General features: G+C 41.2%; 10 protein-coding genes across 10 annotated transcripts; 7 read left to right on the forward strand and 3 right to left on the reverse strand.

The window, feature by feature from the left end:
• Positions 1-102: 102 nt before the first annotated feature.
• JH06_0119 (hypothetical protein) lies at positions 103-2,268 on the forward strand (the record flags this gene model as incomplete). Its single annotated transcript, XM_014674469.1, has 8 exons — positions 103-165; positions 195-1,259; positions 1,290-1,445; positions 1,474-1,677; positions 1,708-1,766; positions 1,797-1,892; positions 1,922-2,147; positions 2,179-2,268. 8 exons carry the CDS (start codon positions 103-105, stop codon positions 2,266-2,268), a joined length of 1,959 nt encoding a protein of 652 aa, XP_014529955.1.
• Positions 2,269-2,539: 271 nt separating this feature from the next.
• Positions 2,540-5,189, forward strand: JH06_0120 (hypothetical protein; the record flags this gene model as incomplete). The annotated part of the gene is made up of 6 exons (XM_014674470.1): positions 2,540-3,181; positions 3,212-3,388; positions 3,419-4,393; positions 4,424-4,564; positions 4,595-4,680; positions 4,712-5,189. The coding sequence occupies 6 exons, from the start codon at positions 2,540-2,542 to the stop codon at positions 5,187-5,189; spliced, it is 2,499 nt and encodes an 832-aa protein (XP_014529956.1).
• An 896-nt stretch (positions 5,190-6,085) lies between these two features.
• JH06_0121 (ribosomal protein S60) lies at positions 6,086-6,783 on the forward strand (the record flags this gene model as incomplete). The annotated part of the gene is made up of 6 exons (XM_014674471.1): positions 6,086-6,141; positions 6,174-6,260; positions 6,293-6,431; positions 6,463-6,529; positions 6,560-6,687; positions 6,718-6,783. The coding sequence occupies 6 exons, from the start codon at positions 6,086-6,088 to the stop codon at positions 6,781-6,783; spliced, it is 543 nt and encodes a 180-aa protein (XP_014529957.1).
• Positions 6,784-6,939: 156 nt separating this feature from the next.
• JH06_0122 (hypothetical protein) lies at positions 6,940-11,940 on the forward strand (the record flags this gene model as incomplete). Its single annotated transcript, XM_014674472.1, is given in 9 exon segments — positions 6,940-7,055; positions 7,086-8,009; positions 8,031-8,277; positions 8,293-8,472; positions 8,503-10,320; positions 10,350-10,738; positions 10,761-10,929; positions 10,960-11,598; positions 11,629-11,940. The coding sequence occupies 9 exon segments, from the start codon at positions 6,940-6,942 to the stop codon at positions 11,938-11,940; spliced, it is 4,794 nt and encodes a 1,597-aa protein (XP_014529958.1).
• Positions 11,941-11,970: 30 nt separating this feature from the next.
• Positions 11,971-12,723, reverse strand: JH06_0123 (RAS-related protein RAB7; the record flags this gene model as incomplete). Its single annotated transcript, XM_014674473.1, has 5 exons — positions 11,971-12,141; positions 12,172-12,342; positions 12,374-12,475; positions 12,509-12,635; positions 12,668-12,723. 5 exons carry the CDS (start codon positions 12,721-12,723, stop codon positions 11,971-11,973), a joined length of 627 nt encoding a protein of 208 aa, XP_014529959.1.
• A 196-nt stretch (positions 12,724-12,919) lies between these two features.
• On the reverse strand, positions 12,920-14,888 carry JH06_0124 (hypothetical protein; the record flags this gene model as incomplete). The annotated part of the gene is made up of 11 exons (XM_014674474.1): positions 12,920-13,189; positions 13,220-13,386; positions 13,418-13,812; positions 13,843-13,949; positions 13,981-14,091; positions 14,122-14,270; positions 14,301-14,452; positions 14,484-14,565; positions 14,605-14,626; positions 14,676-14,767; positions 14,798-14,888. 11 exons carry the CDS (start codon positions 14,886-14,888, stop codon positions 12,920-12,922), a joined length of 1,638 nt encoding a protein of 545 aa, XP_014529960.1.
• Positions 14,889-14,915: 27 nt separating this feature from the next.
• JH06_0125 (hypothetical protein) lies at positions 14,916-15,898 on the reverse strand (the record flags this gene model as incomplete). Its single annotated transcript, XM_014674475.1, is given in 8 exon segments — positions 14,916-15,043; positions 15,056-15,192; positions 15,222-15,281; positions 15,310-15,461; positions 15,494-15,563; positions 15,594-15,680; positions 15,693-15,817; positions 15,848-15,898. The coding sequence occupies 8 exon segments, from the start codon at positions 15,896-15,898 to the stop codon at positions 14,916-14,918; spliced, it is 810 nt and encodes a 269-aa protein (XP_014529961.1).
• A 1,562-nt stretch (positions 15,899-17,460) lies between these two features.
• JH06_0126 (hypothetical protein) lies at positions 17,461-19,586 on the forward strand (the record flags this gene model as incomplete). The annotated part of the gene is made up of 9 exons (XM_014674476.1): positions 17,461-17,479; positions 17,512-17,906; positions 17,937-18,823; positions 18,853-19,003; positions 19,034-19,157; positions 19,182-19,309; positions 19,339-19,434; positions 19,465-19,517; positions 19,550-19,586. The coding sequence occupies 9 exons, from the start codon at positions 17,461-17,463 to the stop codon at positions 19,584-19,586; spliced, it is 1,890 nt and encodes a 629-aa protein (XP_014529962.1).
• A 408-nt stretch (positions 19,587-19,994) lies between these two features.
• Positions 19,995-21,242, forward strand: JH06_0127 (glycosyltransferase-like protein; the record flags this gene model as incomplete). The annotated part of the gene is made up of 8 exons (XM_014674477.1): positions 19,995-20,121; positions 20,151-20,196; positions 20,226-20,273; positions 20,307-20,648; positions 20,678-20,771; positions 20,802-20,875; positions 20,906-21,064; positions 21,095-21,242. The coding sequence occupies 8 exons, from the start codon at positions 19,995-19,997 to the stop codon at positions 21,240-21,242; spliced, it is 1,038 nt and encodes a 345-aa protein (XP_014529963.1).
• A 476-nt stretch (positions 21,243-21,718) lies between these two features.
• Positions 21,719-23,542, forward strand: JH06_0128 (glycerol-3-phosphate o-acyltransferase; the record flags this gene model as incomplete). The annotated part of the gene is made up of 6 exons (XM_014674478.1): positions 21,719-21,943; positions 21,974-22,024; positions 22,054-22,167; positions 22,197-22,287; positions 22,365-22,470; positions 22,501-23,542. The coding sequence occupies 6 exons, from the start codon at positions 21,719-21,721 to the stop codon at positions 23,540-23,542; spliced, it is 1,629 nt and encodes a 542-aa protein (XP_014529964.1).
• Positions 23,543-23,560: the final 18 nt, after the last annotated feature.

Consider the following 23,560-nt stretch of genomic DNA (forward strand, 5'->3'; position numbering starts at 1 on the left):
TTGCAGAATTCATTGATTCTCGATAACCCAAAAGTGAGAAGAGATTTCCTGATTTTAGAATTGATTCGTTGTGCTACAGTCCAATTCTGATTCACTGGAGAGATGATGGAGTCTGACAACATCATTGAAATCTTATCTTCTGATAGTGATGGCTCTTCTTCTTCTGTATGTTTCAAATGGATTGCAATATGTAGTTGGGGAATTCAGTGACTATCGTGGAGGATTCATTTTTATCTCGATATATTAAGAAGGTAGAGCAGGAGCACTCCTCTGTATTATTTGAAGAGAGTTCTGTAGATGTTAAAAGTGATGATCATCCAAATGAAGAGGAGAAACCGAATTTAGAAGTTGGAAATCGCTCTGAAGACTATTCTGGGACGATGTTTGATCTGATTGGTATTCGGAAAGAGGATGATGAAACAGCGACTAGGATGGTTTGCACGTTCTTAGATGATTGTGAAAAGCAAATTTCTCCTCCTTGCTTGAATAATCCCTCTCCCGCCGTGTCTCTCCTTCAGGATGAAATACCAATGAGTTCTTGTGATGTTTCTGTTTTGTGTCCCCAAACTGAGAAGAACAGTAAGGAGAAGAGTGTGTTCGAGGTAAATGAGTCGCCTCGCAGCATCCAGGAAACTTCTCGAAGTCCTAATATTTGCTCCGAGAGTGAATCATTGGTCAGAGGAGGATCGCCTGTGGCTGATACTTCGGACGCAGATTCGGTTTGTATCTCGATTGAAGATTCAGACACTGAGCAGAGATGTGAATCGCCTCTTTCCAATGATCACAGATCACAGCAAGAGACAGCATATCCATCAATATTAGAAGTGTCTTCTGATTCGAGTGATGTGATTGTGAGTGTAGGGCATAGTCAGAATGACTCTCCTTATTGCAGTCAGAGTAGTGAGGAGGATGCAATGATTGCCAATTATGTCCTTTCTTGCTCTCAGAACACTCCTCTTCACTCTCAACCAGTATGGGAGAATCACAGTAACATTGTGTTGTCCAAGCGACCGTCTACAGGAGATGTGCAGGAGTCAGCAGCCAAGCGATCAGAGACATGGGAACGTACACTTTTCAGTCAGTCATCTGACTCTAATGAATGTGAGAATCCTCAGAATTTCGTTCCAACCCCTGACTCACCGCCTGAGGTGAGAGAGAGTCAGCAGGATGAATTACCCTGGAGTTCGCCTGAATCAGATAATGGAGACAACGTGCCCCTCTCTCAGTCTACTAGACCTCACAACACTCGCTCTCATAAGGTGAAATTTCTTCATTGCATTGACATCTAGCGTAATCGAACTCTTCTGGTGGCTCTGGAGGAGAAGTTAGGTCAGAATGATGTTGGAAAGGCTGTTTTGGCCTCACTCCGACCACAGTTTGTGATTGGACCATTCATTCGTTGTCCTGTTCATGGTGTGATTATAGCAATGCGCCAAGTGGATGGAGTAAGAATGAGGGATTACTGGGATGTAGAGATACGTGCCTATTCATGATTGTGTGATGATGGTGATGAACGGTCATGTGATCATCAATATGATAAAAGAACAGGGATTAGATGGTGCTTTGAGTAGTATTCGTGAGATCCGAGATAGAATTCTGGAATCTTCGAAACAACGAATGATTTTACTTTTGACAGAAATGCAGGGAATTATTGCAGAACAGAAGCGGAAACGACGTGTTGGTGAATCCCAGCAGATTCATGAATAGGAATCTATTCAATCTTTCACTCGTGACTTTCTAACGGAACTATACATTCGATTACGATTGTAGTGGTTAGTTTTAAGGCTAACTGATAGTGATTGTGCTATTGATTGTATTCCGTGTGAATGCAATGCGGCAGTTGTTGGTTGGGTGATGAAGATTCTCTGTGCTATTCGAGAAGGCCCTTATCAGTACGATTTTTGGGATTTGTCTTATATAGACAGCCATTGAGCGAATTAGGTGTAATGAATCGCATTCGGATTGCCAATCAGGATACTGGGAACTCGACCTCTCCGACAGTCATCTGGAATCGGTTTCTCCAATGCATTCCAGGAATTAGCGCAGTAAAAGCAGGGGAGATTGTTCGACATTATCCGACACTCTCTTCGTTGCTTCATGCATATGCCTCTTGCAAAGATGAAGAGTCGAAAAGGGATTTGCTTTCAGTATTTAGCTGCTGTTTTGTATGATTGATAGGACAAGTTCGGAGGGAATTCACGACAACGACAGTTGTCAAGGAAAGTATATGAAAACTTGACTGTGGAAGGCCCTACTGTTTTGTTGTGACGTATTGTTTGTTGTCTATAATACCTAAGATAGAGGAAATATCTCCATTTCCTGTCATTCAAACCAAAATCGAGTCGATTTCTGTCCTTCGGTTGTCATTATTCTTTATTACGAGATTCTATCATGCAAGGTATGTCCCATTCTCTCTTTTACATACAGGTTATGCTATTGTTAAATCAGTTTTGTCCGGAGATACTGTTTTGTTAATGGGCTCTGTTGCTGTAGGAAGTGGATCATGCCATTGAGTTGCTAGAAGGGAGTAGCTCCAGAAATGCAGTTATCATTGGCGTATTGTCAAGCTCCTCGTGTAGCCAGAACAGCCGAGGGAGTTGAAGAGTACTTTGGATGGGAATCAAGAGAATATCTGCGTAAAATGATAATTGGACAGGTTGTCAAATTCAAAGTGTTGTACAAGGTGGATGTGATCAGCCGTACGTTTGGAACAATCGAACTGAAGGACAAGGATGTCCTCCGAGATATGGTTTCCAGTGGATATGTTTCCGTTCGTTCAGAGCGCGATGAAAAGGGAAGTCGCGAATTGTACGAGGAGTTGCTGGAACTACAAGCAGAGGCACGTGATAACCACAGAGGTATTTGGAGTCCAACGAAAACACTCCGTCATGTGAGTTGGACACTAGATGATCCCGAATCTTTCTTCCAAGCCAACAAAGGGATGCCAATGGCTGCTATTGTGGAGCAAGTTCGTGACGGAAGTACACTTAAGCTGTATCTTCTCGAGACGGGAGAGATGATCTCGCTTCGTCTTGCAGGTTTACAAGCTCCCCGAATTGCTTATTCAGCTGATGGTAAAGCCACATATGATGCTTTTGCTGCGGAATCTCGGTGTTTCTCTGAACTCCGATTACTGAATCGTTCCGTGGTTATTATTATTGATGGCATGGACAAATTTAATGTATTCCCGCAGTTGTCGTCTCACCTCTAGAATTTCTTCGGTCGTGTGGAACACCCCAGTGGATCCCTTGCTAAGGAGCTCTTGGGAGCTGGTTTGGCACGTGTGGTTGACTGGTCTCTAAATTTCCTTCCCGTTGAAGAAGTGTCGATTTTGCGTGGAGCCGAGTTAGAAGCAAAGAAACAGCATTTGCGCTTATGGAAGGACTGGGTAGAAGTGATGATGAGTAGTGATTAGTAGAAGGCAGTGAACACGACATACGCTGCCATTCAGGGTCAAGTGTTGCAGGTGATGAGCGGTGATACACTGATCATTTTGCTAGACGGAAAGGATCCATTGGTACCTTCTTCTCAACGTCGTGTGAATTTAGCAAGTGTTCGTGCTCCGAAGTTAGGAAATTTGAAGAAGAATGTGGCTGATGAGGCATGGGCACAGGAAGCGAAAGAGAAACTGATTCATCTGGCAATTGGTAAGAAGGTGAAAATTGTGGTCGAATATGAGCGAACGAGTCTGGTAGGAACAGAAGAACAAACGTTTACGTACTGTACAGTGGAGCTGATGAATGGAATGAATCTGGCAGAGGAACTGGTAAGTGCTGGACTAGTGTCTGTGGTGAGGCATCGTGATGATGAAGCCAGAGCTTCAAACTATGATCAACTCTTGTTAGCAGAGAATCAGGCGAAACAGGCGAGAGTGGGCTTGTTTAATCAGAAGAAACCCTCAATACGTCATCGTGTTGATTTCAGTGAGACACCAGCCAAAGCAAAAACGAATCTTCATTTCCTTAAACAGAAATCACGGTATCATGGTTTTATTGAATATGTGTTCTCTGCTAGTCATTACCTGGTACATATTCCTGAAGAGAACTGTCAATTCTCATTCAACTTACAAGGTGTAAAGGCTCCTCTCTCTTCAAGTCGAGGGAAGGGTGAATCATTTGGTGATGAGTCCTTGATGTATGCCAAACTTCATTTCCTGCAACGTGATGTGACTGTTGAAATTGTGAATGTGGACAAAGGAGGTAGCTTCATTGGTGATTTGTATATGGGGAATAAGAAGGAGTCAATTGGATTGGAGTTGCTACGTGAGGGTGTTGTGTTTATTAACGAGACTTCGATCGATTTCTGTCGTCAGGCTGAACTCATGGAAGAAGCAGAGGAGACTGCGAAACAGAACAAGAAGGGATATTGGAAGAACTACGTAGAAGTGAAGAAGGTCGGTATGGATGATGAGAATCATGATTAGCCTAAGGAGTTAGTGGTGACAGGTGAAATGAATCTGGCTATCACTTCAGTTGTGAGTGGTGATACTTTTTATGCTGTTGCTGGTACAGATCATGATGCGTTGAGTACTGTGGATGCTGCATTGAAAACACTACCTATTCCTGTAGCGATTGAGGGGATCCTTTAATGATAGAACAATCTTGCTGTTGTAGCACCAGTGAAGGGTGGCGTGTATGCATGTCTGATTGGAAGTGAGGCAGGACGACGATGGGTTCGAGTGTAATCTGATTTCAATCGAAATGATGAATAGACGTCTGATCAGCTCCAAAGGAGGATCCTGTTCTGTGTATTGTATGGACACAGGCGTTACACTTACAGTTTCATCGAATCAACTTCATGATCTCTCTGAGTCGATTCAACAGATTCCTGCACTTGCGCGTGCCTGCCGTTTGGCTGGTATTGAAGCTCCTACAACAGGTGAGTGGGGAAAATTGAGTCGTGACTGTCTTGACGACTTGGCTGATACGGAATTCTATCGTGCTCAGGTTGTGCTGAGAGATAGTGAGAACAGACTGGTACTGTTCCTCTACCGTGAAGACGACCAAAAGATTAGTATTAACGAAATGATGCTAGCAGAGGGATGGGCCAGAATTCAGAAGAATGCAGGTGTTCGATTGGCATCCTATTCTTCTATCTTACAGAGTATGCGGAAGTATGAAGCTGACGCTAAGGAAGATCGTGTGGGTATTTATATTCATGGGGATATTGGGTTTGAGACGGATGAGTGATGAACAGTTTTGGTGTGTTTTTTTTACTCACACGTTGAATTTTGTTTTTGGCAGACTTCTCTTTTTGTTTGTGTGTTAATATCTGAGGTAGTTGGAGATGAGCCGATCTCCGTCTGGTTTGCTTTTCTTTCTGGTATATTAGTTGATAGTAAAAAATGAATCAGATAATGTAGAATATGAAGTCGTTTATGAAGTTGTGGAAGTAACCGACTCCGATGAGGAAACTAGTTCCAAAAATGGGAGTGATGAGGAAGTGGAATACGAATATATTACAGAAGAAGTAGAAGAGAGTAATGACAGCAAGGAGGCAGAAACTACAACAGAAGACGGAGTTAAAATTGTAGTATCACCTACAAAATCAGGAGAGAAAGATTCTCCAGTTCCGATTCTGATGCGTCAACCCTCAGCGGTAAGAAAGAGTGTAAGCTTTTCATCTGTTCATTCTATTCTGACTGAAGATGATCAAGTGATCTTTGTGGATAGTGAAGATGATATCTTCAGCTAGTTGTTAAATCCTTTTTGTTTCTTTTGAATATCCATTGTTCCATATCAATTCCGTATGTCTTGGTGATTATTAGTATTGTTTATGTCTAACGAAAATGAAGTTGGAAATCAGGATACAGAAGTGTGTATGACGAATTACATTGTATTTCATTCGGAATAAGAGGATCTATGTGTCGCTAACTAAGTTGTCACAAACTATGTATAATATTGATCCCATTAATTTTGTGAAGGAATAGGGACATTCCCTACCTTTTTCGTTTGTTCCTAGGGAAATGCGCTTGCAGGCTAAGGGAAATACTAAATTGTACATCACACTTATGTGATTACTTCTTGTTTGTTGCTATTATTCTCATTGCTAGACTCAATTTGTTCTACTCAATACTTTGCTTTCCATGAGACCTCTCACAGAAGAAGAGACAAAGGTGTTCTTTGAGAAGCTTACGAAATAGTATGAGTTGGAGTGTAATCTTACTCTTATAGCCTTGGACCTAATGTAGAGCAACTAATCACTCGTACAGATGATCCTCATTGCTTTCGATTGCATAAGGATCGTGTATACTACCTCAGGTTTGTTCTTTGTGTATTTGGCTTACTGAAAGCGAAAAACTGTTGCGTATTGCTGGCAACTTTAGTAGAGATAATTTAATAAGCATTGGAACTAAGTTTGGCCGTTTCAACAAGAATCACAAGTTCCGACTTCATATCACGGCTCTGGATTATCTGGCTAAATATGCACAAGTGAGTTGTTCTATTTAGTGATGAATTATAGTACAAGGTGTGGGTGAAACCAAGTGCTGAAATGACCTTTTTGTATGGTAATCACATTACAAAAGGAGGTTAGATCGAACTAGTCTGGTGATTTCTAGGTTTGGCACGTATTTCAGAGAGTGTTCCTCAATATGGTGGTGTGATTGTCTACAATATGAATAATGTGGCTTTGGGATTTGGTGTAACTGCAAAATCGACAGAAGAGATCCGATCTCTAGATGCGGCTGTGGGGTCGTGCTGTGTTGATCATGAGTAGAGTATTGTCGTATTGCACCAGTCAGATGTCGGAGAGTATCTTCGTGATGAAACGATTCTTTCTTAAGTTCCTTTATTCATTTGTTTGTTGCAATATGTAATTGGGGGATCCCTGTCTTTGGATGATCAGATATAACCACAGTCTGTCGCACAAAATAGGTGTAGAATCGCGGTATTTACATGATGTGTTTTTCATCATCAATTCTCTTCAGATCCACTGGATATGAATGAAGAAGTGTTAAAAATCATCAATGAGTCAGATCAACAGTTTGACTCGGATATCGACCTTTCCCTTTATGACATCAACGATCTTCTGGAAGAAGAGGAGGTAGAAATCGAGTAACGACAAGTTGAGTTGTTTATTTTTAGGTTTCTTTTCCCTGACCAGTATGAGAAGAACTTGCGTTCTAGACGTAATCGACGTGCTTCTACATGGATGGCTGCATCGAAACGAGATATCGAAGAAGATGGAATTCATGGTTTCAAGGATCCTATAAAGAAAGAAGGTGTAGTAGCTCGTGCTAAAACTATTGAGTTGAATTACAACGATTACAAAGATGTATTTTACTTGAAGAAGCTGTTATCTGAAAATCGTCGTCCAGAGCCTTCGTTTTCCTTATCGGATTACAATTTCAATAATTCAGACTTTGAACCTATTGAGATTGGTACTGTTGAATACAAAGATTTCAATCCCCCTGAGATTAGTATCAATCATCCTTATATGGAGCGTTTCTCTCAATACTATGATCTTTTCAGCAATAGACCGGTAATTCCGTCAAAATGGACGTTACAGACGGCTCTTCAGTACAAGAAGGAACAATCTCCTTCCATTCCTGAGCCCCAAGTTGAGAGTTCGATTACGTTAAATGTAATTAAATCATATCAATCTCCTGTTCCCAAAAATGATTCTGTTGTGATGGACATGTTCCTAACCATTCATGAGGATAGTCATGCTTTCCTTCAGGAGAATATGAGGACATACAAGACTTCAGGGAAGGGTCTTCCCAATGCGTTGTGTATTTCAGATGATCTGGTTATTGTTGGTATGAGTAAGTCACAACTTATGTGTTACCCACTACATTCCAATTCTTCCCCCACCCCTGAAGACCCCTCTCCTTTTATGATTGGTAGTCCTGATAACAGTGATGAACTGGAGAGTGTACTGTCATTGAGTATGGATTTGAGTGGTCAGTACTGTGCTGCTGGTTACAGTTCAGGCATTGTTGAAATAATCTCATTGGAGAAGCGAGCATCTGTCAAGTCCATTTCCTCTGTTCACAACATAGCTGTCTTGTTTGTTCGTTATTTGAGTAGTGGGAATCTCCTTTCTGTTGACTATGACGGTAACGTCGTTATTTCATCATTCTCAAGGAAGCTATTTGCGGTCACCGTGACATCAACTCGAATTCTCAATAGCTCTCAGTATGGTCAGATTCATGATCTTTCACATGTTTCATTCTCAATTGCAATTCGACCTGAAGTCACGGAATCTGGGTCTGAATCCTCATCAAGTCTGGATCTAGTAGCTCTGACAACAGAGAAAGCCACTGTGATTCTTTCAGTTGATGATACTCAGGTATCTGTCCTCTTCTCCTTACCACGCACATCATTCACTGCTTCTAGAGAGAGTCCTTATTATGACAAGAAGAGTAACAGTGTTCAGCGTGTGACTTCAAGCAGTTGGCAACGATGTGAAGGCAACAGTTTCCTGTTTGTTCGTACGGATGACACATTGATTGAATGTTGGAGTATTGAGGTGAAGTATGAATGAGAGAATGATCATTAGACTCACTTAGATGCATCAAGACATGTGAAGTATTACATGAAACAACTGATTTCTCTTCAAGTCTCTTCCGTGGTGTGTTCATGTTCTTTCCTGTCTTCTCGATATCTCATTATTGTCACACAGGCAGATGGCTTCATTCTGATAGATCTTATTAAGGCTCAAGTGGTTCGTTCAATCTTACCAGAAGGGAAGTTACGTCTTATTTATGGTAATGTGAATTTACGACTTGGTAGAGCTATGCGAGGTGCTGAAGGAGTATCAGAACTCATTGATCAGAATGGTCGACTTTATGCAAATTGTATCCGAAGTTGCAATCATGGTATTGCTGTTCTGTGCTTTGATCGATTGATGGTCCTACGAGAGAGTGATATGGAACAGAGGTTTATGGCTGCTGTGAATACCGGGGATCTGTTGAATGCTCTTCAAATCGGTACGTATTATGCCAGGACGCTTCATGATTCATTGAATGCGGTAAGTGGAGCTGATACGAAACATGTAGAGGGAGAGATCCGACTTCAGTATTATTCCTTTGTCAACCGTCTTTCCTCAGTAATTGTCCGATTTGCTGAATGTGATTCATCATTACCAGCAGAATTCATTTGTGGATCATGCTTTGATGCTCTCACACAGATTGATCGTACTGACCTTCTCTACAGTTCTGTTCAGAGTGTTTGTGAACGAGGTACAAATGGTCTAACGATGGAGATATTCCTTCGAGTTCTTGCTTCGTATCTCCTTACAGGAGCGATTACGATGGTTCCATATACTCTTCTCTCACCTTTGATTCTCTCTGTTCCTGATTCTTCTCAACTGTATTCTCTGGAACAGGCTCTCACTCGTATTGCTACTGATGACCTTACGGCCGCCTTGACTGTTCTGGCAGAGAAGGAACTGTTCCTTGCTTATGCTGCTCTTGCTATTCGAGAGCGGGGTTGTTATGCCATACCTCTTGGGGTTATTCATACTTGTCTTCAGTCGGATCGAAATAAGGACTATTTCAGTCAATATCCTCAGATCCTATCACCTACTGAACAGGCTTCTCGTCATCTCTCTGCAGGAGCTGCTGGCCTGCTCGGCTTTTTCTACTTCCTTCTTCAGGCGAATGTGTTTGGTACGACTCTTACAGGGACATCACTCAATACATTGGGTCGTTGTGCCAACCAGGGTGACTGTTTCCGCTTCCTGCGCTGTGGAGCACTTCCAGGTGAACCTTCTTGTGACACAGATGTGTCACCAATTGGTGCATACACGAAGAGTGATGGCACCTTCCTTCTGGGTCTCTGTTTCTACGCATTGACAGTACGAGTGATTGCTGATGGAGCTGTTGCTACAACAGCTGATTCAGATGAGGACGATGAGTCAACTCGTGTCGCTGTTGAGAATGAGGGATATCGAGAACTGAATCGGATCACAAGTGATCAAATTGCTGGATGTCTTGTGTGGATGATCACTCATCCAACAGTACTGCAAGAATCAGACCTTCTTTTGGCATCGTATTTATTGCTCGTATTTATGGAATCCCATTATTCGCCTGAAGTCACATCTCAGGCTCAACTTCATTGCTATTCGTTCATTCATGAGCACAGTGAGTGTATTCGTAGAGAGAAGCTCTTAGGTGTTCTTGAGAACTATCCACTAACTGAATCGTTGCGATCCCAAGTTTTGCACTTCCTGCTTGATTTGGGTTGTTTGCAGGAATGTGTACGAATTCTGGAAACGGCGAATGCGGTGTCTGAGGTAATCAGTATGTTGGTACGTGTGGCACGAAGTAGTGACCAGATGCAGGCCTGGAAAGAATGTGAGGTGTATTTGTCAAGAGTAAGAATTCCCGTGGGAATGATATGTAGATTATCCGAACTGTAGCTGAGAGTAACGGGAATATGGATCAATTAGCGGAGCAGATTGCTCCTTTCTTTAATCTGCTTTTATTCTGGAATGACCAAAAGAGTCCCTATTATTTGTTAATTGTTTGTAATGGGGATCATCAAAAAGTATTGGCTCATCTGGAGGAGAAGGCATCTTACATGTATCTGCGTCGCTTCTTGCTTCCAAGCACAATACCTTCTCTAGCCATCGGAACCAGTCTCTTAGAGGCAGTTCAGGTGAATTCACACACATCGATTACTCCCGCAGTTTTATCACAATTTGCTCGAAGTTTGATGGAATGGGATAGGAGTCGTTTGGGGGAGTTTTTGCAGTCAAATACGATGTATGGAGATGAGATGGTTAATGATCCGTAGTTCAGAAGAACTGGCGAGAGAATTACTTTCGAAGTTGACCGAGAATGATCTGGAAAGTTCATGTTTGCTTCAAATCCGAGTGGGAAATGATGAGAGTGCAATGCAACATGTGAATGAGGAGTATGGACGTGTATGTGAACGGATTATTTCTGATTTGCGAAATGTGTTTAGTGTTCAGGATTTAGAAGTAAGTGATTGAGAATTGGATAAGAGATAGCGTGTATTTGTCAATATGCGAGAATTGGCGAATATTTCCCGTATTTTTGGAATTCTCTTTAATTCAGTTACTCGTTCTTGTACATTTGCAGATATCGAAGCCACATATCTGGCTTCAGCATGGAGAACACTTCTTTTCAGCGTTATTAGTGTTGTATCAGCAATTCGACGCACACTCACAATGAAAATCGAGTTGAACGGGAATCGGAAGGTAATCGCGGGACTGGAGTTATGTGAAGAAGTGTGTGGTTCAGAGTTACAACATATCTTAGAAGTTCTCCAGGGTATTATTCCTGTTTCTGTTTTACTTGGATGTGTGTTAGAGCGCAATGCCAATAGTACTGTTAAGGATCTCAGTGGAATTGTGAACAAAGTGTTGGGAACTCTACAAAGTGATGTCAAAAATTATGCCAATTTTGTCAGTATCTTCCGTGGTGACTATAACACAGTTCTTCAATTAAAAGTTTCTGAATTGAAACGCCCGGTGAAAGCCCGGTACTGTGTATGTGGTGTATGCGGACGAACAGTCTCAGAGCAGGAATCTGTTCGTGTGTTTGCTTGTGGACATGTTGCTCATGAAGCATGTTGTCACAGTAATTACTGTGAGATTTGCAATCAACAATCAGAAACAGTGAAGGGGGTGAGAGAGAGAATGAGAAATGAGATTTAGGCTGTGCGATTAGAGATGCTACCAACAGAACCTCGTCTGCCGACTGCAGAGATGGCACCTGAAGTGCTAGATGTCCAAACTCGGTGGAGAAACTGGCGTCAGGACAAGGATGAGAAGGAGAGATCGAATCTGATATCCATATTTCAAACACGTCAACGAACTGAGTTTATGAAACTGTTAGAGCCACCAGCATTGTTTTCAGCTGTACCTGCCTCATCAGCAAGTGAAGACACAATCATGCCTGAATCTGGTATATTGCCAATTCGACCTGAATACAAGGGAGATTGTATACTGTTACCTTCCAATGTTTAATGTGTTGATTGAAAACAGATTGCAAACTACTTAACAATTACACTTCTCCGTCTTGGCTGGTTTCACGTCCTTCAAATCGATTACATCCGGAACATACTCCTCTTCCTCACTCTTTTGCGAAATCGCTTGCTTCAGAACATCAAGGAATGCCTCCTCGATGCCAATGTTATCCTTCGCACTCGTCTCATAGTAATGCATTCCCTAGTATTTATCCAGTACATCAAGGCAAACAGTAACACGACGTGATGTCGACCACTCCTCCACAGTTTCCTTTGTCACCTTGCGTTCCGTATCAGCTAAATCCACCTTATTTCCCACAATGACGAAAGGGAAGTTCAGAGGATCGGAAGGTGAGGCAGCGACAAGGAAATCATCCTGCCACTTCTCTAGGCTCTTAAATGACTAAAAATAATCTTAGTTGATACACCTATACTCGGATATTCGTCAGATCAAAGGCGAGAATACAGGCATCGGTTCCTCTATAGAAGGAAGAGCCTAAACTCTGGAAACGTTCCTGTCCAGCGGTATCCCAGATCTAGAAGTGAACTGTGAGTGAGAAACACAATACTTGAAGAGTATAGGGAACATCGTCAATAACAACATCGTGAGTGAAGAAATCAGCTCCAATTGTTGACTTATACTTGTCTGAGAACTTCTTGAAAACATATTGTCGAATAATGCAGGACTTGCCAACACTAGAAGAATGAAACGATTTGTATTTCACCACCTGCTATCTCCAAGGACAATCACTTTCAATGCAGCTTTTCTCTTTATTGTAGACATTGCAGACCAATTCACAAGATTATTGCGTATATTCGTTTTGAATTAATAACCGCGGTACATTTCCCCAAAATGGTTGTGTTTCAATACCAGTCAAAATGAGATAACAAACAAATGAAATGACAGAAGGTGTATCTACGGATGCCTTTGGACCCTTTTTGGCTCCTCTTTTTCTATCTCTGAAACAGTGCTTCCACTCCTACTTATGTCCCTTCTTTTTTCGATCAAACTTGGCTTGGGTTGTAATATCATCTCGTTTTATTGCATGCTTAGCCAAATGGCGTCGTTCGTTCTTATTGATCTTTTTCAACTGAAGCATCCATTCTGGAATATCACAGCCACTGATCTTCATGATATTGGCAATAGAACGCAACATCGGTTTATCCTCCTCCGTAAATAGAGTTATTGCCGTTCCTTTCCTTCCTGCACGTCCCGTTCGACCTACACGATGTACATAGTCAATTCCACTCTATTCCTTAAATACCCTCGAATTTCACACCTGTGGGAAATCATAATTAACCACGGTATTTAGACCTAAGAAATCCAATCCTCGTCCCAAAAGGTCAGTAGCGATCAGAACCCACGATACACCAGTTCGGAACCGTGTAATGGCTTCATTGCGAGCAGCAGGAGAAAGATCACTATGAATCACATCGATGTTGACATCTGCGTTTAAACTCTCAACACACATCTCTACTCTCATAAGCAAGTTCATTGTAAAGCTGACGAGCTCGCTCCTTACTTTGTACAAATACCAACATAGGTGGCTCAAAGCGTTCTCTCAGCATATTCCGTAGTGCTAACAATTTGCCCTCCTCAGTTCCACAGTAACGAAGTGATTGAGTCACATTGGGATTTGAACCATTCCGTACACCCACGACAACACGTACAGGATCCCGTAATACAGTTCGAGCAAGTGACTCAACACCCTTAGAATGAGAAAGAGAGAATGAACATACTTGAGGCAAAGTAGCAGAGAAAAGGAGACGTTGCAAGTGAGGATGCGTACAAGCAGCAAGGATGGTATCAATCTGCTCTACAAACCCCTCTTCAAAGAGCTTGTCAGCTTCATCCATCACCAACATCTCAACTCTTATTGTAAGGAGACAATAACTCAGTTACTGAGAGAAATCAATTCGATTTAGAGCAATGGTGCTGATGAGCCGTAATGGTGTGGATATGATGCAGTCAACTGGACCATTCTGGTTTATAACGCCAGCTATAGTGGACTACGAATGAGATGAGAACAAGAGAGGCTACCTTGGACAGAACGATAACATGGAACCCACAACCTGCTCCAAGCCGATTCATGTGGCGAGCTACCTGAGAAGCCAACTCCAGAGTAGGGGTCAGAATGATGGAGCGAATATGCTAAGAATGAGACTCCATTTGAAGGAAAACTGTGGAATCGGCTGTATTTAGATGTTGAAGGAGAGGAAGCAGATAGGCAGCTGTTTTACCGGACCCGGTTGGAGCAATACCTAGCAAGTCTCGACCATTTGAAACAATTGGTATAGACTGCATTTGAATTGGAGTTGGCTCTTTGTATTCTGAAAATCAGTGATACGACTTATTACTACCGAGTCCCTCAATATTATGAAGGATGTGACGTCTTAATGTTTCTTGATCTTTCCGGAACGACATTTCTGAAAAAGTAGTGATGGGAGCAGGAATGTCACCTCCCATCACAGAAATGTGCATTCGATGGCGAAATTCGTTAATTTCATTCTCTCTAGATATTATTACCATCTTACACATCATACTTGGTCAGTGACTTTTCTGATTCGCTATTCAATACTCTAAGCTCCTTTTCTTTCGTTTCATTATCAATAGAAAGCTTTCTCTCTAGGTATGAGCAAAAACACAACAAGACCAAGCAAATACCTTTTCGCTCCCGTTTTCGACTCTTTACAGAACTTTCTTCATTCCTAAGAAAGTTAGATTGTTAAAAGTACCTCGTACTCCTGATTTCCATAATGGAAGAAATCAATTGACGAAGGAATATCCGTCTTGGATTTTTCAATCGATGCTCGTGTATTCAAATGTTCTACAATCAAGAATCATTCCATGCAATCACTGTTGTTTCTTTTGAAGAGGTTCTTCTCACTTTCCTTCAATCCTTTGAATTTAATTCCAGATGATAATAAGGAGAAGGCAGCTTGACTCATTCTAATCCAATTCTGTCAACAAACAACTTAAAACACTTTCTCTTGTACTTGTTTCAATATCATATCTTCAAATTCTGCCAATATAATTGGGAACTGCAGCAAGTTCTCCGGATGTTTCTCCGAATAGAAGGCATCAAAACTCGTGAATAAACGACCTTCTCATTAACTTCCATCCCTTTCATTACAGAAAAACTCCTGATAGAAATGAAGAGCACGCTCTTCCAGTGACATGTGTGTTCCTTCTACATCAACCGAGTAGAATTCATGATCTAACAGTCGTTTTGAAAGCCATTTGTTGATTAATCTACTATTCACTTCAGGATACACAATTACGCTGATAATTGGATGCCTGTAATTGCCATTGGATATCCACCTTTTGTTACATCCTTGTTTCTAAATAACAGAAACAGAACAAGTGTACTGGAGACAATTGATGGCATCGACAGTGTGTTCGCGACTATAGTACACTAGGTTGCTCAGACTCAGGACACCTAGTCCACGGAAATCTGTAGCTGGGTCACGACCCTGAAAACCAATCTCTCCCCATTGGGCAGTATATCGACTTTGAAGTGGCTAATTATCAAGTGACTGTATTATTAGAATACTGTATCAGGCATGAGATTTGTCCACAATTGATTCAATAGTGCTTCATGATCAGGGTTCTCTTGATCATATCTGGATATAAACTATCTCCATTATCCAAACGCCTCTGCAGCTAATTGATCAACAACCTGAAGGGCCACATTGGTTCCTACAAGTTGGTGGAAACAGCTTGATATTTTGGCTCTAAATCTAACTGTTAACATATATATGAAAGCCAACTCATCATTATAATAGGAAGCTGATGAATTAACCTTGGCTTCTGCTGTAAAAACTTTTGAGGCATAGTCAACATCAAATGGTTCATGCTTCAACAAGATCTTCTTTGTCTACACTTTATCCTTCAAAAACGATGCAACATTCTCAAATTCGTTTCCATTCATAATACATTGACGAATACGATCCGTCATTTTGGAAGAAAAGTCAGTGCTACAGAGAATCCGTACAACTTCGGATTTTCCTATAATATTCACGCACTATAACGAGTACCAGTAACCAAACATATAATAGGATTGATCAAAACCCTCCAGAAGAGACTCCAGATGGAACTAAGATACGAAATGATCCAAGTGAAAGACATTATGATATTATCACTTTTGGAATAACCTTCAGGTAAAGAGAAGGACATAGGAAGAAGAATGAGAGATAATCCTTAAGTCGCTATGAAACAGGAATAACCGTTTTCACGTCTCATGAATACATGTATACCAATTGGCAAATAATCAACAAGATGAGTGAAGATGATTGTTGCCTGTAGGATTTCCGGATGCTCTCTGAATATGCAGAGTTAACTTCCACATTACTGCTAAACTAGGGTTTGGAGAATCCATTCGTGTATGTGGAAATATTAAGGAGCTAGGAATGAATAGTAACCAGAACTGCTTGGAACTTGTCACAACTAGTGAGAAGCATCGTGTTTTTTGTTTTCTTCACATTTAGGTATCCTCTCTGGTATAATTTGGAACCAATTCGATGTGAGAATGGTTATAATCTCGAATTCCATGTCCTTGTGTATTGTGGCAAGGAGTTGATTGTAGGCGATATCTGTGATTTCATTTATTTTCAGAGAGATGACTCAAAAGATGGATATAGTATTACTGTTACTGGTACAGGATTGGTTGAAGTCGATAACTGTTTTAGATAGCATGGATATTATACATGCACTCGATGAGACAAAGGTACAACCTGTTTTGGCCACATCGTTATCCTGTATCTCTTCGTCCTCTTTGAACTCTGGTTCCAGGAAATCTATCAAATCAGTAATTGGAGGAAAAGGTTTCTGATTATAGATTTCTGCTGTGGAAATTAAGCATAAGCCGGAATCGGACTATTCTCTTCTTTTAGTCTCTCAAGTATGTTTTATCGATCTATTTCATCTAGTTTCTTCCAATTAATCTAAAACGGAATGCAAAAGGATTATGGGAAGCTGAGTTTGATGAATTGCGTTTATTGGCGGGAATCACTTGGAAGAGTTACATTCATTCCTTCAATAGTAATGCTCGCTATGTTGGCTGTATTCCTCTGGGGATTGATGTCCCTGTCTCGGAACGCCATCAAGTGGAAGAAATACTTAAAGAATTGAATTGTTTTCCCGTGTTTCTCGACGAGGAGGTTTTACGCAGCCACTATCACGGTTTCTGCAAGAAGATCTTATGGCCAGTTCTTCATAACAGTGTCAATATGTTGGAATGGTGGGATGAATTGATTGACAGATTCGCCGAAGATAACATTTTCGCCAATCGGCCTTTGATGGATCGCTATTTCAATAGTTACTCGATCGTCAATGATACAATTGCACGATGTGTTGAACAATTGTGAGGGAGCTTCATTAGTATGATGAATAGACACAAAGAGAATGAGATTATTTGGATTCAGGGATATCAATTGATGCTTACTCCATCCTATTTGTCGAGAAAACTCAAATATCCGACTCACATCGGAATCTTCTTCCATACTCCATTCCCCTCATCAGATGTATTTAGGATTCTGCCGTGTTAGCATTCACTAGATCTATGATTTGTAGGGCGAGATTCATTCCTCCATAGTCTTCTTACGGTGAATCACATCGGATTTCATTTGTATGAATATTTGCGCCATTTCGCCAATGCGGCACGCCGAATGTTAGGTGTCCAATTACAGACAGGTCCTCGTGGTCAGATGTTTTTTGATTACAATGGACGAAGAGTGATAGCAAGCAGTTCATTTATGGGAATTGAACCAAACGTAATGAAGGAGTGTCTGAACACGGCAGAATATCAGAATGAACGAGAACACTTATTACATATCATAGCAGGAAGACGAGCAGTAGTAACAGTAAGCTATTTAGAGAGACTAAAAGGCTTGCCCTTACAATTGCAAGCAATCTCATCGTTATTAGAAAGTATGCCATCATTAGCATCAACAATAGTCTTCATTATTGTGGATATTCCTAATGAGAATGATTAGTAGTATGGTTTAGCCGCTGATGGATGTGTTGATTACGAACTGTCTTGTGATGAAGTTCAATCGATGGTTGCTCATATCAATGCTCAACATTCTGTTACTTCTCCTGTGATCTACTATCAGTCTGTTCCTTTTCTTTCTGCTTCTCAACGTGCTGCCATCTGGTCTGTTGGAGAGATCCTGGCTTGTACGCCTATTCGTGAGGGAATGAATGCTTTTCCATTGGAGTTCATCAGTGTTCACCATTTTCTTCCTCCTCACACACTTCCCAAGGGTGTTCTCATTCTCTCTGAATTCACAGCACCTGCTCGTGTCCTCAGTGGTTGTCTCTATGTGAACCCATGGTCAGTACTGGAAGTGCGGTCTGCTTATCGTAAAGCACTTCTCATGTCTGCCGAGGAACGAGAAGGTCGTTTCAGTAAACTTGAATCCTATGTGATGAACAACCCCACTAGCAACTGGATTACTCGTATGTTGGCTGCCATCAGCAGTGTTACCATCAACAGAGATATGAAGGAAGTCTCGTTGGGGTTTGGTTACTATCACCGTGTGGTCGAGATGGCTGCTAGTTTCACATTGCTTACACCGAGTATTGTTGGAAATCGATGGATCGAAGCACGAAAAAGGGCAGTTTTTCTGGACTATGGAGGCACATTGGTGGATCAAGACAGTTATCGTGGGATTGACCGTTTGAAAGCTTTTTCAGGGAAAGGATCATTCCGTTCACCTCCATCCAATGTCCAAGAAGCTCTTACAGCGTTGTGTGGATGTGACCAGACGTGGGTGTTCATTGTGAGTGGAAGGAGTCGTGAGGAGATGGAGCTGAGTTTACAGTCTGTGCCATATCTTGGTCTGGCTTCAGAAGAGGGATACTTCTATCGTATGCCAGGGAAGTAAGAGGAATGAGAATGATGAGAAGTAGAATCACATGGAACCGACTCGTAGATACTCACGAGGATAAGTGGAGAGAGATCTCACAAGCACTGATGCAGAGGTTCTGCAGTAGCACCAATGGAACATTTGTTGAGAGCAAGGAAAGTGCAGTATTATGGCAGTTCAAGGATGCAGATCCAGTAGGAGAGAGAGGGGTGAATGAGTAGTAGGACTTTGGTCAGATGCAAGCCATGGAGCTGGAAGACCAGTTACAGTCTGCTTTGGAAATGTTTGATGTGGAAGTGTTGAAGGGCCGTGACTATGTGCAGGTGCGTCCTCGGAATGTGAACAAAGGTGTGTTTGTGAGAGAGGTATTAGAGCTGCTGAATCATTCTTCTGAGTCTCCTGTCGATTTGGTGTTGTGTATGGGAGATGATACGACTGATGAGGCCATGTTTGAGGCTGCACAGGAGTATGTGAAAGAAGATCCACGTCATCGAGAGACGGTATTCACGGGAATTTGTGTTAATTGTAGATAACGTGTACTATTGGAAGTAAGCCTTCAAAGGCTCAATATTACGTGTTGGATGTGTCAAATGTACACGAGATTCTAGAAAATATTGAGACAATTGTAAGTCTGTGAGGTTGTTCTAAGCAACAGATTTATCGAAGTGAGGCACAGAGAGATAATGCTACTAGAATTGCGGAGTCGCTGTAGGAGAAGATGAGAATAGATGAGAACATAGAGATGACTATGATTATGATGGAACTGTTTATATTTGAGTGATATGTAATATGATATCATAGTGTTTGTTAGTGAGACTTGGATCTGTATATTTTAGTATCAATACGGAATGGATATCCTTTTGCACATTGTATTTCTGTTCTCACTGGCATGTGTTATCCATTCACTAGTCTCTTCATTTTTGTTCGTTTCTGAGTTGAAATGCTATTTCTCTATGATTATATAGTGTGTCTCATTCAATTCAGAAAGGAAGGAAAACTGTTGAGTTCAATCAACTCAATAATGTATAGATTATGTGGTATTCCCCTCACAAAATGGATAATATGCCTACAGAAAATGAATCAAGACTGTTCTACAAACGGAGGAAACATCTGTCCAAGAAGATATCTGATCACCTGATAGGAATCGACATTGGCAGTCATTTTTCTGGTAGGGTGAGAGATACAATGGAATTACGTACGATACCTATCAAGCGACGATCTCCTATTACCAAACGAGAAGGAATGTGTCAAAAAGGTGTTTGTGAACTGTTTGTAGGAGGTAAACGGATTTCAGATAGTTTCTCTGGTGAATGTTGGCTTTGTGAGTTGGATTTAGAATAGGGAAAGTGCCTACAAAAGATGATGTGACTGCAATCGTTGTGATGACGTAACAAAATCGAAACACATGAGAGATAGGTCCAATCTCTTTCCATTACTTCCACAATTCATTCAGCGATGGAAAGGGTATGAATAAATTATGTCATCTGATGGTATTAGTCCCATCTGTTTGTCAGTGTGGATTCATCCTTCAGAGCGTCCAATGCTTGTTCAAAACGTCCTTTCGATTCAAAGAAATGAGGATTGTCGCATTGTAGTTTATACAGAAGGAACAGAGAGTACCAATGTTCCCATCAACCTCCTTAGGAATCTCTGTATTCGCCAGGTTCTGACAAGTCACTATATCGTATTGGATGCTAATGTCATGCCTTCAGATAATCTCTACACCACATTACGTTCGATTCCCTCAGAACTGTTGAGTAAGGACAAATTCGCATTCATAATTTCTCCTGTATTCCTCGATCTATCTGATGACTGTACTGCTCAGAGTTGTCTGGACAGGTATGGTTGGGAAGGGAGTTGAATCAAAGAGTAATGCAAAGTGTTCCTCAAAGTGAAAAGGAACTGATGGAATGTATGGCTGAGAAGCGATGTCAGAGTGTCCACGACAAATCACATTCTTCTGTTCTAATGGAAAAATCAACTGATTCATAGTTTGTTGATTCTGTTTGGACCAGTTCAACAAGTGTAGCGAAAATCGTTTGTTTTCCTAAGCATTATCAGGAACCGTAGCAATCATGGAATCGAGTGAGTCATAGATATCTTCTTGTGCGAAATTCTTACTTTTTGCCTCTCTATGACGAGAGATTTATAGGTCATAGTTACAGCCAACTTGGCTATGTTGAGAAACTTCGATATAATATTGAACAGTTCTTCGTGATAACTCATGCCTTTGTCGTTGTTATTCCTCCTTCTATGTACTTCTTCTTGTCTTTCCTTATTTTTAGATCTCTCCAAACAGAAAAGCTTAAAGGATCTGTAACTGATCCTGATTCACTGGAGATGTACACTTTATTAACGAAAGTACTGAATGAACTGAATCAAACTGTGTCTAAATCGTCATTATATGTGCCAACGTGTCCAATTAACGGATAGTCGTTATATCATTGTTTGTTCTTATTACGCAGTGCTGAGTTCGATTCTAGTTTTGTTCACATCGTAATTGAAGTATTACTGATTAGAATGTACAGACTACCTGACGACAATCGCGGGGATCTTATCATTTCTAGGGACAGATTCTCGAAGGACGTGTGCGGAACCCGATCACTTGACGGGATCATTCACATTTCTCTTATCCATTTTAGTCATTCTTTTCTAGATGATACCAGCTGCTATTTCGTGGGGACTAAGTTGATGTACAAAGTGGGTGTGATATCATAGTTGCTCTCGGATGGACACTCGTTTTTGTTTTTGTATATTTTACAACTGGAGAAACCATTATGGACAGGCTTTTGCGTCTTCTCTATTGGATTCTAGTAAAGACGTTTTTCCGAGATATGGAAATTGTTTCACTGTAATGTTTAGAGATTACTGTATCTCATTCAGAACGTATCCCAAAAGATAAACCAGTGATGCTGGTATGTGCTCCTCATGCTAACCAGTTTGTTGATGCAATGGTGATTTCGACTCATTTAAATCGGAAAATTTACTACATCGGAGCAGCTTCCAGTTTTCGCAAGTATAAGGTTGTGGGTTTCTTCATGAAGCTGATGGCCTCGATCATTCCAGTGGAGCGTCATCAGGATGTGAAGGTGGTTTTGAAGGGAAAGGTCACAGTGAAGGATGACCATGTGATCGTGTGTGAAAAGGGTTAAAGTGAGGTATAGGGTCAGGACACACAATTTACAACACAAACGAAGGTATCTGGAGCGATTGTCGTAGAAGTGAGGTTCATGATGTCATTTAGATTAACTCAGGGAATTACATTGTGAAGGACATTTTGAGTGACACAGATATTCTGGTAGATATGGAGAAGTCCAAACCTACAACTATCGATTCAGATTCTTTCTACGATGCCAACGTTGGAATTGGAATTCCCTTTTCCCATAGTTTTTCCCTCATATTGATTATCACAAGATGTTTTCTGCTGTGTGGGACCATTTGGCTGAGAACAAGTGTGTGGCCATCTTCCCAGAGGGCGGTTCACATGACCAATCGAATATATCCATGATTAGAAACCAGAGTCAGTTCCTTCATTCCACTTTCTTCCCTTTAAAGTGGGTGTTTCGATCATGTCTCTTGGATTCCTCAACGAATATCCTGATAGTGATTTCTATCTGATTCCCGTAGGAATGAATTACTTCAAGCGAGATTCGTTCCGCCAGTAGTATTACAGAAACGAAATGATCTGTAGAGCGCGTGCTTTCATTGATGTTGGTGAACCAATTCCCGTGTCGCGTGAGTTGGTATCCCGGTATTCAGCAGGAGGTGAGGCGAAGCATGCGGCGGTGAATGATTTATTGAGAACAATCAATGCGAGTATGTATCAGGTAACAACGATGGCTCCTGATTGGAATACACTGAACTGTGTAAATACGGCACGTCATATTCTGACAGGAAAAGACGTATTTTTGACAACAGAACAGAAATTGAAATTGAACCGCAATCTGGTGAATGCATGCAAATTCTTTGAAAATGACAAAGAAGTGAAGGAAGTACGTAAACGTGTTACAGATTACCAGGATCTGTTATCTTGTACACATCAGACTGATTTCAACATCTCCAAGGGGATGGCAGTTCCACGTCGTTCTTTTGGAAATCTCATTTTCACCACGATAAAATTCATTGTCTGTGGAACTCTTTGCATCCCAGGTCTGATTCTCTCACTCCCAGGTCTTATCGTTGTATCCATCTACTCTTCTCAATATCGTCGCAATGCACTAAGAAAAAGTACGGTAAAGATTAGTGCGATGGATGTTTTGGCAACGGGTAAGGTTGTATCGGCAGCTGTGTGTTTTATCATTTGTATTCTTGTTGAACCTGCGATTCTTCTGCTTTGTTGTCATGCAATTGGATTCCACGTAACATTCCTTGATTATCTTGGTGTAGCCAATATTCTGCCTTGGTTGTTCTATTTAACCATTTTCCTGGGCGATTATTGCACGTATCTGTTGTCAGAACTCCGTTTTGGATTGTGGTCGCAGATGAATTCCAAATTGGACATGTTCCTGTTGAGACAGAGGGAGCAACTGAAAACTGATTTGAACGCAATGATAGAGAAGAAGGGTCCGGAGCTGTTTGGTTCAAAAGAAATGTTTGAGCAGAAGCGTGTACTGAAGGATGGAATGGTGTCAATGAAGCGTGTGAATACTTCATTATCATTAACTTCACTCCTTCCAGAGAATCGAAGTATTAGTAATTTGGCGCAGGAAGTGATTCCACATATTTTCTATTGAGTCTTTGTCTTTTGTACT

This window comes from Blastocystis sp. subtype 4 (genome assembly GCF_000743755.1).
Source record: "Blastocystis sp. subtype 4 strain WR1 chromosome Unknown seqid_0008, whole genome shotgun sequence".
In the NCBI taxonomy this organism is placed as follows: domain Eukaryota; class Bigyra; order Opalinata; family Blastocystidae; genus Blastocystis; species Blastocystis sp. subtype 4.